The sequence below is a fragment of the Dipodomys ordii genome, unplaced genomic scaffold (genome assembly GCF_000151885.1).
Source record: "Dipodomys ordii isolate 6190 unplaced genomic scaffold, Dord_2.0 Scaffold23, whole genome shotgun sequence".
NCBI lineage: Eukaryota > Metazoa > Chordata > Mammalia > Rodentia > Heteromyidae > Dipodomys > Dipodomys ordii.
In genome coordinates this window covers 8,425,903-8,442,800 of record NW_012267239.1, presented here as the reverse complement: position 1 = coordinate 8,442,800, position 16,898 = coordinate 8,425,903, and the positions used below count along the sequence as shown (strand labels likewise).

At 45.6% G+C, this 16,898-nt stretch overlaps 1 protein-coding gene across 1 annotated transcript in view; it reads right to left on the bottom strand.

Annotated features, from left to right (window-relative positions):
• Positions 1 to 16,898, bottom strand: part of Cit (citron rho-interacting serine/threonine kinase) — a 165,823-nt gene that overhangs the window by 10,572 nt on the left and 138,353 nt on the right. The window contains exons 30-41 of the mRNA XM_013014323.1: positions 13,597 to 13,737; positions 12,097 to 12,204; positions 10,309 to 10,471; positions 9,859 to 10,023; positions 7,592 to 7,729; positions 6,855 to 7,035; positions 6,182 to 6,273; positions 5,483 to 5,587; positions 5,081 to 5,250; positions 3,776 to 3,856; positions 3,485 to 3,620; positions 371 to 510 (exon numbers count right to left, since the gene is read on the bottom strand). Of these exons, the coding sequence (XP_012869777.1) occupies positions 371 to 510; positions 3,485 to 3,620; positions 3,776 to 3,856; positions 5,081 to 5,250; positions 5,483 to 5,587; positions 6,182 to 6,273; positions 6,855 to 7,035; positions 7,592 to 7,729; positions 9,859 to 10,023; positions 10,309 to 10,471; positions 12,097 to 12,204; positions 13,597 to 13,737 (1,620 nt within the window). The remainder of the gene's footprint in view (positions 1 to 370; positions 511 to 3,484; positions 3,621 to 3,775; positions 3,857 to 5,080; positions 5,251 to 5,482; positions 5,588 to 6,181; positions 6,274 to 6,854; positions 7,036 to 7,591; positions 7,730 to 9,858; positions 10,024 to 10,308; positions 10,472 to 12,096; positions 12,205 to 13,596; positions 13,738 to 16,898) is intronic.

Sequence of the window (16,898 nt, the reverse complement as noted above, 5' to 3'; positions counted from 1 at the left end):
AGGAAGGGAGGAAAGAAGGGAAGAGAAGAAATTTTTTTTGTTGGTTGTGAGGCTTGAACTCAAGGTCTGAGTGCTGTGCGCCTCTTCCTGCTCAAAGCTAGAGCTCTTCCAATTGATCCACAGCACCACTTCCAGTTCTTGAATGGTTAATTGGACTTTTTGCTGGGGCTGGCTTTGAACTGTGATCCTCAGATCTCAGCCTCCTAAGTAGCTAGGATTTCAGGCGTGAGCCACTGGCACCCAGAAGAAGAAATTTAAGCTAGTCTCATAACACCCAGTTTTCAAGGTTAAATCAGTAAGTTCGACAAGGGAGGAGGGGCTGTGCAACTTTCAAGACCATTCCACCAGCGGAGGCCAGAGAAGAACTTACCTTGCCTGCACCAAACAAGTGGCAGCCCTTGACAGCTTCGAACACATTGGGCGAGATGTCGGGCTGGGCAGGAAGGTGCGACTGCGCTAGGGACTGCTTTACCTTCTTCACGTCCACCAGACACAGGGCTCGCTCTTCACCTGGGGGCCACGCAGGGTCACAGAGAGCCATGGAGCCATGGCACAGACAGAATCCCCCACTATCCCCCCACAGCACGCGGAGTGTCCCCCATCCCCAGTGTGTGGGACTTACAAGGGCTTTACTTTCAGGTTTTGGAATTTTTGTGTCTACATAAATGAGGTAGCGTGGGGATGAAATCCAAGTCTAGGCACCAAAACGCACTTGTGCAGCGTAGATACTTCCTCGTGCTATTCACCTAGCCCAAAGGTAATTTTATACAGTGTGTTTAGCACACCTGTGGTCTGAACTGTGCTCCAGCACATGAGGGCAGGTGTGGAAAGGTCCACCTGTGGCTTCACGTGGGCATTCAAAAAGGTTTAGGTTTTGGATCATTCTGTGTTTTCTAATTAGGGATGTTCAATCTGTGAGCATATGTTAGGCCTGTGCTCTAGATCTAAGATTTAAAAAATTTTTGACCTTTTTAACTCATTTGTGGATGCTTGATTTAAAGGATATGCATATTCATGGACAAAGAAAGTATATACCACATGCGTGATGCACATGCATACATGCATACATGCATGCATACATACATACATACATTGAATGTGATTCTAGCTATGCAACTGTTGAGGGGAATGAGAGCAAGGGTAGAAGAAAAAAGAAAGATGGAGAATAATTGCCTCCTGTCTATAATCCTAGCTACTCAAGAAGCTGAGCTCTAAAGATCACAATTCAAAGCCAGCACAGACAGGAAAGTCCAAGATACTCTAGCTCCAATTCACTAGCAAAATGCCAGACTGGAGGTGTGGCTCAAGTGGTAGAGTGCCAGCCCTTAGGGAAAAAGCTGAGCACATGCCCCTGAGTTCAAGTCTAGGAACCAGCACCCCCAATAAAACAATCAATTAAAACACACACATGAAGAAGGAAGAAGGAAAAGAAGGAGAAGGAAGAAGAGGAGGAGGAAGAGGAAGAGGAGGAAAAGAAAAAGGAGAAGGAGAGTTGGACTTTTAGTCAAGATTATGGGAGAAAGAACCTGCAGCCATAAAATTGGAGAATGTGAGCTGAACTTTCAAATATGCTCCTAGGCGCAGGAACAAAAAAAAATGAGGATACATGCTATAAAGCAACAGGCCTGAATTATGCAAATATGTGATGTAAAGGAAGAAAAGGATGGAACCATTCCATATTAAAGAATGCTTGCAATATATGTTTAAATGCAATTACTCGTAGGCCTAGATCATGAACTGGGGGGAGGGGCACTATAACAAAGCATTACTAGAGTCACAGAGATCAAATAGCAGATAATTACATCAGAACAAGGGTTAAAGCTCCTGAATGCAAACACTGTACCATATGAAATTATTCTCTATGTTACAATATGACACACATCACCATACATTGGTCAGAACCCATACAATTTATGAGAGTAGACGTTGCGTAAGCTATGGACTTCGTGAGATAATGATGTGTCAGTGAAGTCCACAGATAGTAACAAATGCAGCGCTGGATGGGGATGCTGACAGTGCAAAGGCCATGTGCAATGTAGAGGGCGGGGTGGAGGGGAAATCTCCAGACCTTCCTCTTGGTTTGCTGTGTTTGTAAAACTGCTCTATAATTTGAGGGGATGAGTAAGGTTGGTAGAGATGGAGAGAACGATAGAAGGTGATATTGATCAAGATGCACCAATGTTGATCAAAACACATCGCATTTGTAAACTGCCTTGTTACATGGCAATTCCTTTGTCCAAGTACTTTAAAATCATTTTAAAAATAAAAGCTCTTAAAGATAAAAATTTTAAAACTTCTCTTAAACACAATCAGGGGAGGAGGGAAAGAGGGAGAAGTGGGAGAGAAGAGGAAGAAAAGAGCTGAGTGATTGAGAAAAGATACCTCCTGATCCTATTATTTCAGTCACTGAATCCAGCCATGCCTAAAACATAGCCTAACTAACAGATGTCTTAAATACTGAGGTGACAAATTATTGGTTGCTCTTAAAAGGAAAAAAAAAAAAAGTACTGCCAAAGAAGAGAAAAGCAGATTGTGTCATATTCATGTAAAAGAATGCCCTTACTCTTGGGTTGAAATGCTGAAGAACATTCCTAAAATTAACTCAAATAAGTCATCGGGGGGAAGGGGGAAAGGAAGAGAGAGAAAAAAAAAAACCCGTAAAGTATTAGTGAGTGGTGAATCTAGACGAAAGGTCTAAGAGAGGTCCTAGACTAAGAGAGATCACATGTGGGGATCACATGTCATGGGGAAGCGTGTGGGGGATGATGTATCGTGGTACCAATGAAATCAGAACAAAGGGCTGGACTTCAATGAGTCTTTGAGGCCTGTCCCTTCCTGTGGTTAGACATGGTTGGGAAATGGTCCCCAGGGCGGTCCTTTTGGAAGACCCTGTGGAGTCTTTGAGCGGCAGGGCCAAGTACAGAGTTCATAGATCACAGGGTGGTACATTCTCAGAAGATGGTTGCCGAGAATTAAAGGGAGAAATCCCCCAGTCCCACCTGGCCATCCACCTAGCAATCCACCTAGCCATCCTGAATGGAGATGTGATCTGCTTGCTCCTGCCCACATTCCTGGACGTTCTATTCACATGGTGATGAAGCCACCGGGTGGCTCTCACCCAGCCAACGCTGTGCCCTCTGCACTTTGAACCTCCAGAACTATGAGCCAAATACACCTTTCTTCGTCATTAGTAGCTTGCCTCTGGTATTTCATTCTAGAGAGGAAAGTGGACTAATACAACCTCCTCCACTTGGGAAAATGATGAGTTACTCCTTGGGGCTGTAAGGCTAGGCTAGATTGGATGCTACGAGGAAAGCAAATGTAGAGAGAGGCTTGGAATCAATAGACACAGAGGAAAGAACCACCACTGAGCCAATGGCTGCCAGGAGGGCCAGCCTTCGACTATCACCAGCACGAAATACAACCCTCAAACTGTTTCCTTCCAGACCAAACAAAAAGACCAAAGGCGTCCTGGACCTCAGACCTGCTATCATGAGTAGCTTCTCCAGGTCCTTGATGATGTAAATTTGGAAGACGGCTCCAATTCCTGGGACGTGGGTTAAGGAGTTTTTCAAGACATTCAGTGCATAGAGCCCTTCCTCGGTGCCCACAAGCACCACCTGTGAAGGTAGAAGAATTCCAGAGACAGAACATAAGCACAGGAAGGTCTTCAGGACCATCCCAGAGCAGAAGCAACAAAGCCTTCTCGACCCTTTCTTTCTTAATATGGGAGGCTCGAACCCCCTGCCAGCTGACAGAGCATGGGACACATTACCTGGTCACTGAAGGGCAGGGTGCAGTTCATGTCTAGGCGGTCATCCCCTTCCAGTTTCAGCAGGGAGTTTCCAAGCAATTTCTTTCCATATGCAAAAGAAAAAGAAAACAATGACGACATAGATTCATCTGTTCATAATCAACCCATCCAGAAAAACAATAAGAAATTTAAAGTGAAGGTCAGAAACACACATCTGCTCTTAGATTGCACTGCTCTGCACACCACCACCACCCCAACCCATTTTGTTTTTTTGGCAGTGCTGGGGACTGAACCCAGAGCCTCACATATGCTAGGCAAGCACTCTACCACTGAGCCATATCCCAAATCTCTGGCTCCAAGAGGCTGCAAAGTAAGACATGGTATTAACTGGTGTCTCTGGGACAGGTTCTAATGAGATGAGTTACAACTTGGAGGCAGAAGGCACTGAATGTCCCGGGCACAGGAAGTTCTTCTACGATAGGAAATAAGCTGAAACTACAGAGATGTCACCTGCAATAGATTAATAAGCCACATAGAAGGTTCTTCCCCACTAAGCTGCAGCAAAGGTACAAAGCACAGCATCAGCAGCAAACAAGCCCTGGGCTCTCTTTACCTGAACCCATGCAGGCAGAAGCTTGTAGCAAGTACAGCCACGGGCCTATTGTGCGCATATTAATGTGGATTTCAGTCAAAGGCTCACACAGTTCATCCAAACAAACCAACAAAAGCTCTTTTCTGGATGCCCACGGTGAAGAATTCCCCCATTGCTAAGATTTGAAGCATTTATTAGAAGCTAAGAATCTGGTCTTTGGTGGGGCAAACGCCAATGAGAGAGAAGTGATGTTTGCATCTCAGAATGTTTTAGGGGGAGTGATGTCAATCAAGGCACCTACACTTCTCACATCTTATGGAAAAGGAGGATTCCAAACCTGCCTACAGAAGGGTGAATAAGTGTACTGCAAAAGCAGCCAGGAAGGTTTTGAAAACCCTCCTGAAGTGGACGTGGTTGTTGGGAAACTATTGTGCAGCCCTGTGGCTTACAATGCAAGCCTTCCAATCAAACGAATGAACCAGAGTAAACAGGAGGCAGGACCATAAGCACACTGGCACGGCTCCACCGTGCCGCTCCTGAGCTGACTGCTGCCGCCCCACTGTGGCCTTGGAGGCTGTGCCTTCAACTCCACCACAAACTGACCATGCCAGTCTGCAGCCATTGCCCCTCAGAGGGAAACTGAGCGAGCTAATGGCATCACCAGGGTTGGGATCGGTTACCCAAGGTCAACCCACTCAACAAAGCAAGCTCCAGGGCTCCAGGTGTATACTCACAGCGTCAGCTTCTGCTTTTTCTCTTGAAACTCGCCCACCTGCGACCACTGATTCTAAGGCGGCAACCCAGCGCTGTTTGTCAGGAAAGCTGGGAGCCAGCAGGTAGAGGGTTCTCCCTGGCCAGCAGGTGGTATGTGGGTGAGACTCCATCTTCAGTATGTATGGGACATCTAGGAGATTTCAGAAAGTATGGGATTGGGGGTGTGCATTGCCTCCAATCTACTGGCACAGATGGCCCTGAGATAGGAGAGACCCTGCTAGAGTCTTCATATCCCAGGGACAGCTAAGCCGCAGAGCAGAGGAAAGGCGGGCCTCCTCCGCAAAGCCAACCCTCCATGTCCCCTTCCTGATCTGCCACACCCAGCCCACCTCCACAATGGGGATCCTCCGGCTCTACCTCACCTGCTTTGGCTGTGTTTGCGAGTTCAGAAGCACCAACGGCACCATGAATAGATACGTCCCCGTCGGGAAGGCACAGCTCAAATTCTTCCACCGGCCTCTGTCCAGCTTGGTACAAAGAGGAAAGGCAGAAAGAAAAACAAAAGAACGGGAACAAGAACGAGGGGAGAGAGAAGAGAAGAGAAGAGAAGAGAAGAGAAGAGAAGAGAAGAGAAGAGAAGAGAAGAGAAGGAGGGAGAGAGACAGGGTACGCGTGTAGGAAGGTGCACGAGGACAAGGGTGGGGGGAAAGGTGTGCAGAGGAGGCAGAGAGGGAAGATAAAAAAAAATAAAGTGTGTCAGATGAGAGGCACCGTCAAATTTCTGATGACGATGCGGATTTATGGGTTAGTTGGCTGAGGCGGAAGTTCTCTGAAGGTGTATTAGCAGGTGGAATCTTCGGGACGGCACCCTGCGGGTCCTTCGGGGGGAAGACCTATAGATGTGAGTATCGCACCAATAACCTTTAGAGAAGTCATCTGGCTTTTTAACTTGCAAAATGGGAAAGCGCAGAAGGCTCGCGAGGCAGTCCAAAACAAAAAAAAAAAAAATCAATCAATAACCAAAAACAAAACAGAAAACGAAGCCTTCCAAAGGCCAACACTGGGAGTCTCGGGTGAAGCCGCACGTGCAATGGAACTCCCCCCCTGAATTATTAATTTACCTTCTCGGGCTTCATTGTCATAAATGAGAACTTTGGATCCTTCCAGGACAATGTACTTCCTGTCCCAGCCTTGCTGTCCTCGTTTGTTATTCCTGGAAAAAAGAAAGAAGGACCAGGGAAATGCCTGGACTCCGTTTCTGAGTCAGGCTGCAGTTGGGGGTGAGAGGGTTAGTGAACCTCAAAAAGTTATTTCTTCAGCCAGGCACTGGTGGCTCAGGCTTGTGATCCTAGCTATTAACAAGGCCTGAATCTGAGGATCATGGTTTAAAATCAGCCCGGACAGGAAAGTCCATGAGACTCTTATCTCCATCAGCCACCAGAAAACTAGAAGTGGTGCTATGGCTCAAAGCGGTAGAGCAGTATCCTTGAGCTCAGGAACAGAGCCTAGGCCCTGAGTCCAAGCCCCACTATCAACACTCACACAAGCACACACAAGCACGCACAAGCACACACACACACACACACACACACACACTTATTTTTCTAGAAACCATCAAGGAATGGACAGGGTCTGAGGCAGCACTTGCCGGAGCACAAGCACACACAAGCACGCACAAGCACACACACGCGCGCACACACACACACACACACACTTATTTTTCTAGAAACCATCAAGGAATGGACAGGGTCTGAGGCAGCACTTGCCGGAGCACACACGACCCTGTAATAGTACCTGGGCACTTTCATCCACCCCTCCAGGTGCAGGCTGCCACTGGGCTCCTTGCTCTGGAGGCCTGGGGAGTTCATTTTGTCCCGGCAGAAGGCCTCAGTGAAGTGCGTGGCGTACTCGGCAGGCAGGCCGCAGGTGGCTGGCAAGCAGGTGGAGCACTTGGGATGACACATCACCTGACATTCTAGGGGAATGAAAACAAGCCCAACTGAGCTTGGATAGCTCCCTTCCTCTGCCTGCCAAACCCAGGACTCCTCTATCCCCAGCCAGGCTCCTGTCAGTGAGGCTGGGCCTCCAGGCAACCTCTCTGCTGTCCTAAGTACCAGGCTCCAGGGAAAAGAGGACTCGAGAGAGCCACACACTAGATTCAGTTTTCCTGGCTTCAATCCTGTCTGTTCAAGCCCCAAGACTAGGGAAAAAAAAATAGTTGGGTACTGGTGGCTTATGCTTGTAAATATTAGCTACTCAGGTGGCTGACATCTGAGGATCACAGCTCAAAGCCAGCCCAAGAAAGGAAGTCCACGAGACTCTTATTTCTAGAAAACCAGAAGTAGTGCTGTAGCTCAAAGTGGTAGAGCACTAGCCTTGAGCAAAAGAAGCTCAGGGACAGCATCCAGGCCCTGAATTCAAGCCCCACAACCAACCAAAAAGCAAACAAACAAATATACACTTCCCTGATGGATTTTTTTCAGACGGAGGTATGCAGGTGCCCACCACAGATGTGTGACCACAACTCTTACCAAGACATTTGGATGCCTGGCGTCCAAAATGCACAGTGTCCAGACACACAGCACACTTGGTGGCTCGCATGTTCAGTCCCACATTAAATCGGTGAGGAATGTTGTGGTGCATGCGCTCCTTAAGACGCCGGCTGAATTCTGGAGGGGAAAAAAAATTAAGTGAAGACAACTCAGAGAATGGGAACATAAGCATTTGCAAATCACATCTCTGATTAGGGATTCACATCCTGAATGAATTAAAAACCCCAACAACTGGGGACAGGTGGCTCACACTTGTAATCCTACCTACTCAGGAGGCTGAGATCTGAGTATCGTGGGTCAAAGCTAGCCTGAGCAGAAAAGTCCTCATGAGGCTCTTATCTCCAATTAACTTCTCAAAAACTAGAAGTGGCACTGTGGACCAAGTGGTAGAACACTAGCTTTGAGTACAAAGAGGCTCAGGGACGGTGCTCAGGCCTTGAGTTCAAGCCCCACAACTGAAAAAATAAAACAAAAGCTTCCATCACCTGGCTATTAGGAATGAGCTTTTAATTAAGAACACATTCCCAGGGGAAGACTATCATGATGGCATGGATGTGTGTGAAGGCAAATATATAAGGTGTTAAATATTTTAGTCACAAGTCTTTGCTTTCCAGATGAAATAGGATATCTAAGAGCTTGGCAGAACCCAATTTAAATTTATATTATTAAGGAATTTCTCATTATTACATGTAAAAACTGGAGAATTCTTTAAAGGCATTTTTTTTCATGATTAGCCTTTTGTCCAAAACTTAACTTTTTTAGTCTCAAAGTACTGATCTTGCTTTTTGATTCAAGGCTGTTAAAAGGGCTGATCCCTTTCTTCCCACCATGGAGCAGGCTCGGCTTCCTGGGTGACCTAGCTAATTAGAGGCAACTTCGAAAAGAGGAAAGCTCAGGATGCAAACCTCTGAATGCCATCAAGATTCACAACTGAAGTAGGGCAGGACAAAGACACCGTGATGCTCAAGCATAGTTCCACTCTTATTTTCCAGCCATTTTCCATGGCCTTTTTAACGTGCACTTCATGTCTAGGTGACAGAGTACTTTTGAGACGACAAAGAAAACTCCTTAACCTGGAAGTCATCTATACAGTGGCACATACTACCAAAACTTGACATGCACAGAACCTTTAACCCAATGGTCCATTTCCCCCAAGGATTTATGGCACAGCCATGAAACACACAATGGTATAGGATGTTATTTATGTGCAATAAGAGACTGTAACCACATACAACCACAGCACCCACCGACAAAGGCCTGTTTCAGTATGCGAAGATAGGACCATACCATGAATTCTAAACATGAATAGGAAATGTTCTAAGGTAACATTGAAAGGTTTTTGCAGTATATAGCATAGTATGCTATGATATTTAAACCGGGCTAAGAAAAATATTCTCATAGTCTTAGATTCATGTAACACTCATCAGTTAATACAGATGTGGTTGCATGCATGAACCATCGCTGGAAGATTGAAATGGCTGACCTCTGAGTAAGGAATGCAGAAGGAAGGCTTACTGTACTTCTTACTCTCTTATTTCTTTAGAATTACCTGCTATGTTTTTTTTTTTTAACCAAAAGCTTGCATTTATTAGAAAGTTGAAAACAAAATCTGGATGACTCCAACCTTAAGCACAGATCTGGTTTGAGTGAGTCCCGTGAAAGTTCTTTCTTTTCAGTCAGTCATGGGGCTTGAACTCAGAGCCTAGGCACTGTCCCTCAGCTTTTACACTCAAGGCTAATGTTCTACCACTTTGAGCCACAGTAACGCTTCTGGTTTTTGTTGTTTTCTAACTTATTGGAGATAAGAGTCTCATGGACTTTCCTGTCCAGGCTGGCTTCAAACCATGATCCTAAGATCTCAGCTTCCTGAGTAGCTCTGATTAGAGCCACCAGCACCCAGCTTCTGCAAATTCCTGTGTTGAAAATATAACCTCCACATTGGCATGTTGATAGCTTAAGGTAAGTTTAAGGTAAGGCCCTGGGAACTAATTAGAGCTAAATGCGGTCATCACCCCCATAGGGGGATGACATGTTTTCATATGAAGAAGGGACAGCTGAGCTGGGCACTTCTGTTCCTCATCCTTGCCATGCTGAAATGCAGTCCCAGGCCCCATCTGATGCTGGTATACACACACACACATGGACTTCCCAGCCTCTGGAACCAGGAGCCAAATAAACTTATTAGCCACCCAGTCTCAGAGAGTTTTGTCATAGCCACAGGAAACAGAGTTAAGACAAATACATACCCTCTGGAGTTGAAGACTCCTTCCTACGGCTGGAGGGCGGGGCAAGCAGACTCATGGCACTGGGCTGGTGCTCGGGTGACCGCACAATGGCAGACATGGCAATCTGCTGCCTTGCAGTGGCTGGTGTAGACGGGTGTGGGTGGTCCGTGGCTTTGCGGTGGGCAGCTGCGGAGACACCAGTACAACGCCTGTCGGTTAACTGAACTGCCAAAAGGGCCCAAACCAAGCAGACTGCCCCCCGGTTGCCTTTCGAGTTACCCCAAGACCAAAAGGCCATGCACCACGCCACCTTGGCCATCCCAAGGAGACTAAAAATCTGTCCGATCTGGACTGTAAGCGCATGGACCGTAACCAAGTTGCAGAACTAGTCCTGACCAACCTCACTGAAAACAAACCATCTGATTTTGCCCATCTTAGGTTTAGAACATTTGACAGAAACAGAGCCCCTACCTTCCTCCCGGGCGGACCGGAGCTCAATGCGGGTCTTCTGAAGAGCTTCCTCTAGCTCTGCACAGCGAGCTTTCTCCTTCTCCAGGGCCAGCTTCAGCTCATTGTACTGCAGAGGAACCTGTGTGGGCAAAGCAGGGTCCTCTTTCCGTCGACTAAATAAACCCTAGCAATGGAAACAGAGATATCTCCTAACTCCTTGAAACTGGCACTGTGCGCTAGCTAGAGGAAAGCTGACTCGGGAGGAACAACCCACCAAGGCCAGGCGCATACTCACTGTAAGTGTGTTTAGTAAAAATGGCATGTGAAGGGGGGAAGGGGGAGGCTGAGCCTCAGCCCGTTCCTGACAGCTGAAAAAAAATGTAAGTGTGGGAGGGGGAGAGGGAGGGGAGGGTGGAAGTTTTCGCCAAGAGGTTTAAAGATGCTTGAACGGCCTCCACCTCTTCCTTTAGCATTCCCAGGACAGGAGAGTCATTTCCCGAGAGTCTTTCCCCCTCAAAAAAATGGAACCAGGAGAGATGGAGTATGGAGCCAGGAGGGCTGGTTCAGAGGTTACTCTTGCCTTTGAACTTGTCTCATGGTGCTTCGTTACAAGACACAGAGAAAGATGTTTGGGGGAGGGGGAAAAACAACACAAAAAATTTAAAATGATATCAAAATAAGGGGGCTTACTAAAATAGACAAAATGAAAACATTGAATGGACATGGAAGGGAAAAAAAATGCGTGACAATAAAAATGGAAAGAAAAAGAAATGGACACCCCAACAACATTGAGTGACATGACCAGACAACAGTCCGCTGCTAAAATAAAGAAGATTAAATTATCGTGAGTATAAGATACGGCCACTCAAAACGCAAGAAAATCCTTCTGTGAGGTCCATACTCAGCAGGAGGCAACCCGTGAAATGCTGTGCTCACCCCTTACAGGACAGAGAGCATCAGAATCACGGGGACCAACCAGGGACACCCCCTCTCCCCACCCCCCAGCCTCCACACCTTTCTCCTAAGGATTCCCGGTCATCAAACCCTTTCCTATAGAAACAGTGGCAGCAGAATGGTACAGCACCAGAGAGGAGGGATCAGCTCTTAGGCCGGTCATTTCAACTTCTTGGGTCTTTGTTAGCCAATTAAAGGCATTAGACTAGCTAGGGTATGAGGTATACACCTGTGATCCCAGAACTCAGGAGGCTGAGGCTGAAAGGTAGTGAGTTCGAGGGAAGCCAAGGCTACATAGTAAGTTACAAGCCAGCCTGGGCTTACACAACAAGACTGTCTTGAAATTAAACTAAATGAGACTAGATCATTCTAAGCCCATCCTCAAGTCCCACACAGATGACCTAAGAACTACACACAGGAGTCTCTGGCCTATGCCCTACTTGTCTCTCAGAAGCCTGTCTCTCAGAAGCTCTATACACATGACCTGCCAATCCCGTTAGAGTCCAGTACACATGACCTTCAAACCTGTTTGGAGTCGAGCATCTATCACCTGTGTATTAACCTCTCTCTGTGTACACCACTCCCACCATGCCCTAACCACTTCGTGGGAGGAAAAAACAAAAATCACTCCCTTAGAGAAAGGCAGGATGATTCTGATGGCATGAACCATTTGTTGGATGTGATCAGTGACACCCACTGATAAAGACTATTCTAATTACATCTATACCTATTTTCCCACCCCCCCCAAAATAATATGCAAATTTTTCTTCTATATACCTTTGATTAATATGTCTGCTGACTCATAATGGATGGAATTGAACTAACAATTGCCCTATGTCAAACACGTTGACCCACCTTTTTCTTTTTAGCAGGTTGGTCCATTTTGGCTTGGAGAAAATCAATGAGTTTGGTTTGTTGAGAAATAGTGCCTTCCATTTTCACCTTTTCGTGAGAATAGAGAACCTAAAATTCATGGGGGGGAAAAAACACCTCAGAGTCTAGACAGAAGAAGGCTTTAAAATTTGGTACATTTAAGAAACAAGCTGGGGCTGTAGCTCAGTGGTAGAGTGCTTGCTTAGCATACACAACGCTCTGAGTTCAATCCCCAGTAACACACAGATAAAGATAGATACACACACACACACATACACACACACACACACACACACACACACAGATGGGCATGGGAACAATGATTCATGAGGGATCATGATTTGAGGCCAGCTATGGAAAAAAGTTAGTGAAACCCTATCTCAGCCAAATACTGGACATATTGGTTGATGGCAAGTACCTGTCATCCCAGCTATACAAGAAATATAAAAAGGCAAATGGCAGCCCAGGCCAGACTGGGGAAAAAAAATATAAGACCCTGTTCAAAAAATAACAAGCAAAAAATGCTAGAGGTGTAGCTCAGTGGTAGAGCATCTGACTACAAAGAACAAGGCTCTGAGTTCAACCCTCAGTACTGCTAAAACAAAGTAGGTTTCAAGCTACTAGGCAGAGGAAATTCAACACCAACAGCACTGGGCTAATACATATTTTGTCCTGATTTCATTACAAGGTTAAAAAAAAAAGGATAAATGAAAAGTTAGATGAAAAAGCAAAAAAAAAAGTCAATGACTAATTTTAGGATCCAATGCTGGGGTAACGAAATGTGTCATACAACATTATACAACATGAAGATACTTACCATCATGTCTTGCCTCTGAACACAATTGTTTTGGAGGCAGAGGGTGCAAGGTGAGCACGTTGCTCATGCTAAGCACGCGCTCTATCACTGAGCTACTTCCCCAGCCCTTCATTCAGGTTTTTAAATATATATACTTGTTATTATCATTAAGTAGTGGTCCAAAGGAGCTACCATTCAACACAGCAGTTTATGAACACAGTCCATTCTCCTCCCTCCCTCCCAACCCACCACTTTCCTTACTTTTCTTAATTTTGTAGGATATGTATTGAATTATTTTACAATTTAACAAACGCGTTTGTGCATACAATGCATCTTGATCTGTATCACCCCCTTCAACATTTTCACACCCATGATACACTCCTCCTCTTATTTCTCTTAATTTTGTGGCATATACAATGAATTCTTCATTACATCCTCCCCTTTCTCCCTTCATTCATCTACTCTCCTCACACCCTCCTCCCTTTCCCACCTCCTTGCAAGTACCCATTTCCCAGTGCTTATTTTGTTGAGCTTTAACTTTATCCTTCTAAAGAATTATACTATTTGAACTCTCCATAGACTCTTTTATACTTCAGTTAATTCATCTGAAATCAAGTGCATATCATCCAGTGTGTTTACTTACCGCATTGCATTTTTTTTAAAAGATTTCCCCTGCCACTCCTCACCTGAATGTTTTCCAGCTGGTATTCCAGATCACTCCTTTCTGTCTTCAGCAGGTCAGCCCGATCAAGGGCTTCTTGTAGGCCTTGAGTCAGACGGAAAATGTGGTTCTTCTGCAGGTCCATCTGCTGCTGTAACTTGGCTTGCTAAGTGGGGAGAAGAGCCAGAGAAAGGTTCAGTACCTCACAGAACACACATGGCTCCCTCCTTGTCCTCTTCCCAGCTCGTGTCCAGCATGATACCAGTTGCGCTTTTGAAAGCACCTCCTTCCAGAATTACCATTTGTCTGCTAAGATGATATGGACCACAGCTAAAAAAGAATTGGAGAGCCAGGCATTATGAGTGGCTCACGTCTATAATCCTAGCTATTCAAGAGGCTGAGATCTTGAGCCGGGCGCTGGTGGCTCACGCCTGTAATCCTAGCTACTCAGGAGGCTGAGATCTTAGGATCATGGTTCAAAGCCAGCCCAGGCAGGAAAAAGTCCGTGAGACTCTTATCTCCAATAAACCACTCAGAAAACCGGAAGTGGCACCGTGGCTCAAGTGGTAGAGCTTTCGCCTTGAGCTGAAGAGCTGAGGGACAGCGCCCAAGCACAGAGTTCAAGCCCCACAACTGACCAAAAAAAAAAAAAAAAGAGGCTGAGATCTGAAGACTGAGGTTCTGTTCGAAGTCAGCAAGGACAGGCAGATTGGAAAATTCTCATCTCCAATTCACCAGCAAAAAAGAAAAGAAAAAGCCAAAAGTGTAGCCAGGTTGGTGGCTCATGTCTGTAATTCAAGCTACTCAGGAGGCTGAGATTTGAGGCTAGCAGTTTGAAATCAGCATGGGCAGAAAAGTCTGTGAGGCTCTTATCTCCAATTAACTACCAAAAACTATGGCTCAAATGGTAGAGTGCCAGCCTTAGGCAAACAAACTCTCTCAATTATGGCTCAAATGGTAGAGTGCCAGCCTTAGGCAAACAATCTCTCTCTCTCTCTCCTCTCTCTCTCTCTCTCTCTCTCTCTCATGCGTGCGTGCGCCTCCCCCCTCCCTTCTCAGAATTTGCAAAGAAAACTTGGATGGCCACAGCCACAGGATCTACAAGTCTGACTTCCCAATGGCTATGACCACTCAGTTCCATTTGTTCCTTTTTTTCCCCCCTCCTAGGATCTCAATGTCTGTTTGGAAAAATCACTGTACAGGCAGTGTGCGTTGCACAGAAAGGATCACACCACTCCAAACCTCACGACTGCCCACAGGAACAGAAAGCCACAATTCTAGGGCATATACCTGCAATGTGAGGAGAAAGGAAGAGCAAGATCCAGATTCAGCACAGGAGTTGGCAATAATGGGGGGAGGGGGGGCGCGGAATCAGTTACTTATACTGGAAGTAGTTTTGTGCTGAAAATCTCTTGCAATTTTTACAATGGAAGTCAACCAGAAAATAGGGCAGACTATAGAGATACTGGTTTTATGGCTCACTTTCCTAAAATGTGTGTATCTTTTCCTAAATGTGTTCCATCTCAACGGGATACTGCTTGATTTCATCCAAAAACTGGGTTATCATCTAACCATCCTGGCTGGGACCCAAACAATCTCTTTCCTACTGCCTCAGACTCCCTGGAGATTTAGAGAAAGAGAGAGCCAGGAAAGAAGGCTTTACATCCTTAAGGGAATTTTCAAATGACCAGAATTTGCTTGTAGTCTTCCTCTTAATTCACTTCTCTCTGTCTGTGTTTTGCTTCCTGTTTCTTCTTTCTCTTAAGAGGTAACTGGTTCCCTGGGACATTGTGTTGGAAGAAGAAGAACCTGGACTCTGGAATCTTCCAGCCCTAGTTTAAATCCTGGCAGAAATATGATCTTGGGCAGGCATCTCAGATTGCCTCTTAGAGCCTCATTCTCTTCATCTGAGGGTTGGGTATACCCTGCCTTTCTGGAAGATAGACTGAACACAGTGCATAGCAGACAGTAGGTGCTTAATGAATGTTGGTATGCTCCATTACCTATATCCCTCTTTTTTCCTTCCACCCAATTCAATGTTCCCCTTATGTTCCCCACTGCCTCTTCCCAACAACTCATCTATAACAAGAGATACTAAAGATCACTGGGCCCGGGTGCATAAATTGGAACTTAATCAAACCCTTAAGAAAAAAATAATAAAAAAAAACAAACCAGCTAAGATGCCCTCTGAAAAGGAGGTATCACTCCCCCCACTCCCCCACACACGCATACACAAGTACAAGATGGTTTCTTCCATAAATTATCCTCTTTAGTTTCTTCACACTATTTTAAGATAACATTAATTAGTAGTCAGGAACCAGACAAACAAGTGATAGGAACAAGGATCTATTTGGTGACAGCTGGGCTCCAAACATCTTTCTGGAATAAACACATCAACTGTCCATTGGCTTTCCAAGAAATAGGCTGGTTATTTACTATAATAAAAAGAAAGAGTGACATTTACATCTATGAAATAACCTTCCTGCCTGCCTTCCTCTCTCTCCCTTCTCGCCTCTCTCTAAGAAGAGCTTAGCAGGGTGTGGAGGTGATCTTCAGGACAATGAGCCCTTCAAGGAGAATCAGACCATGATGAAATACTTTTCAAAGCCATTTAAGCTGCTGTTCTGGGAGACAAATGAAGGCATGTTCATAGTCATTGTTAGACTGAGAGGTGGGTCCTACTGATGTGTTTAAACTTGTCCAACACGCTGTGTGTGTTTGTGTGTGTGTGTGTGTGTGTGTGTGTGTGTGTGTGTGTGTGTGTGTGTGTGTGTGTGTGTGTGTGTGTGTGTGTGTGTGTGTGGGCAACAAGAAACTAAGCAGGTGTACCAAGTTGCTGGGCGATGCCTGGTGCATGAAACCACTCCAATGAGCAGGATGGATGAAGCAAAGTCAACAAGAAGTTTAATAGGACAGATTTTTTTTTTAAGCAACAGAGTAAATGTAGATCATAATTTTTTTTAAATTTTGTGAAATAGATCAGATATAATAGGTCAATAGCTGTCAATGGTATAATTCAACTACCTAACAGAGCCCAGGTAAAGCCAGGCTCCAGTGGCTCATGCTTGTAAGCCTAGCTACTCAGGAGACTGATATCTGAGGATCATGGTTTGAAGACAGACCAGGCAGGAAAGTCTGTGACACTCTAATCTCCAATTAACCACCAAAAAAAAAAAAAAAAAAAAAGCTGGAAATGGCACTGTGGCAGAGGGCTAGCTTGGGGGGGGGGGGCGGTGACAGGGGAAGCTCAGGGACAGCAACTTGGCCCTGAGTTTAAGCCCTAGGACCCGCATTAAAAAAAAAAAATTCAGGTAATTGGCAGATGTA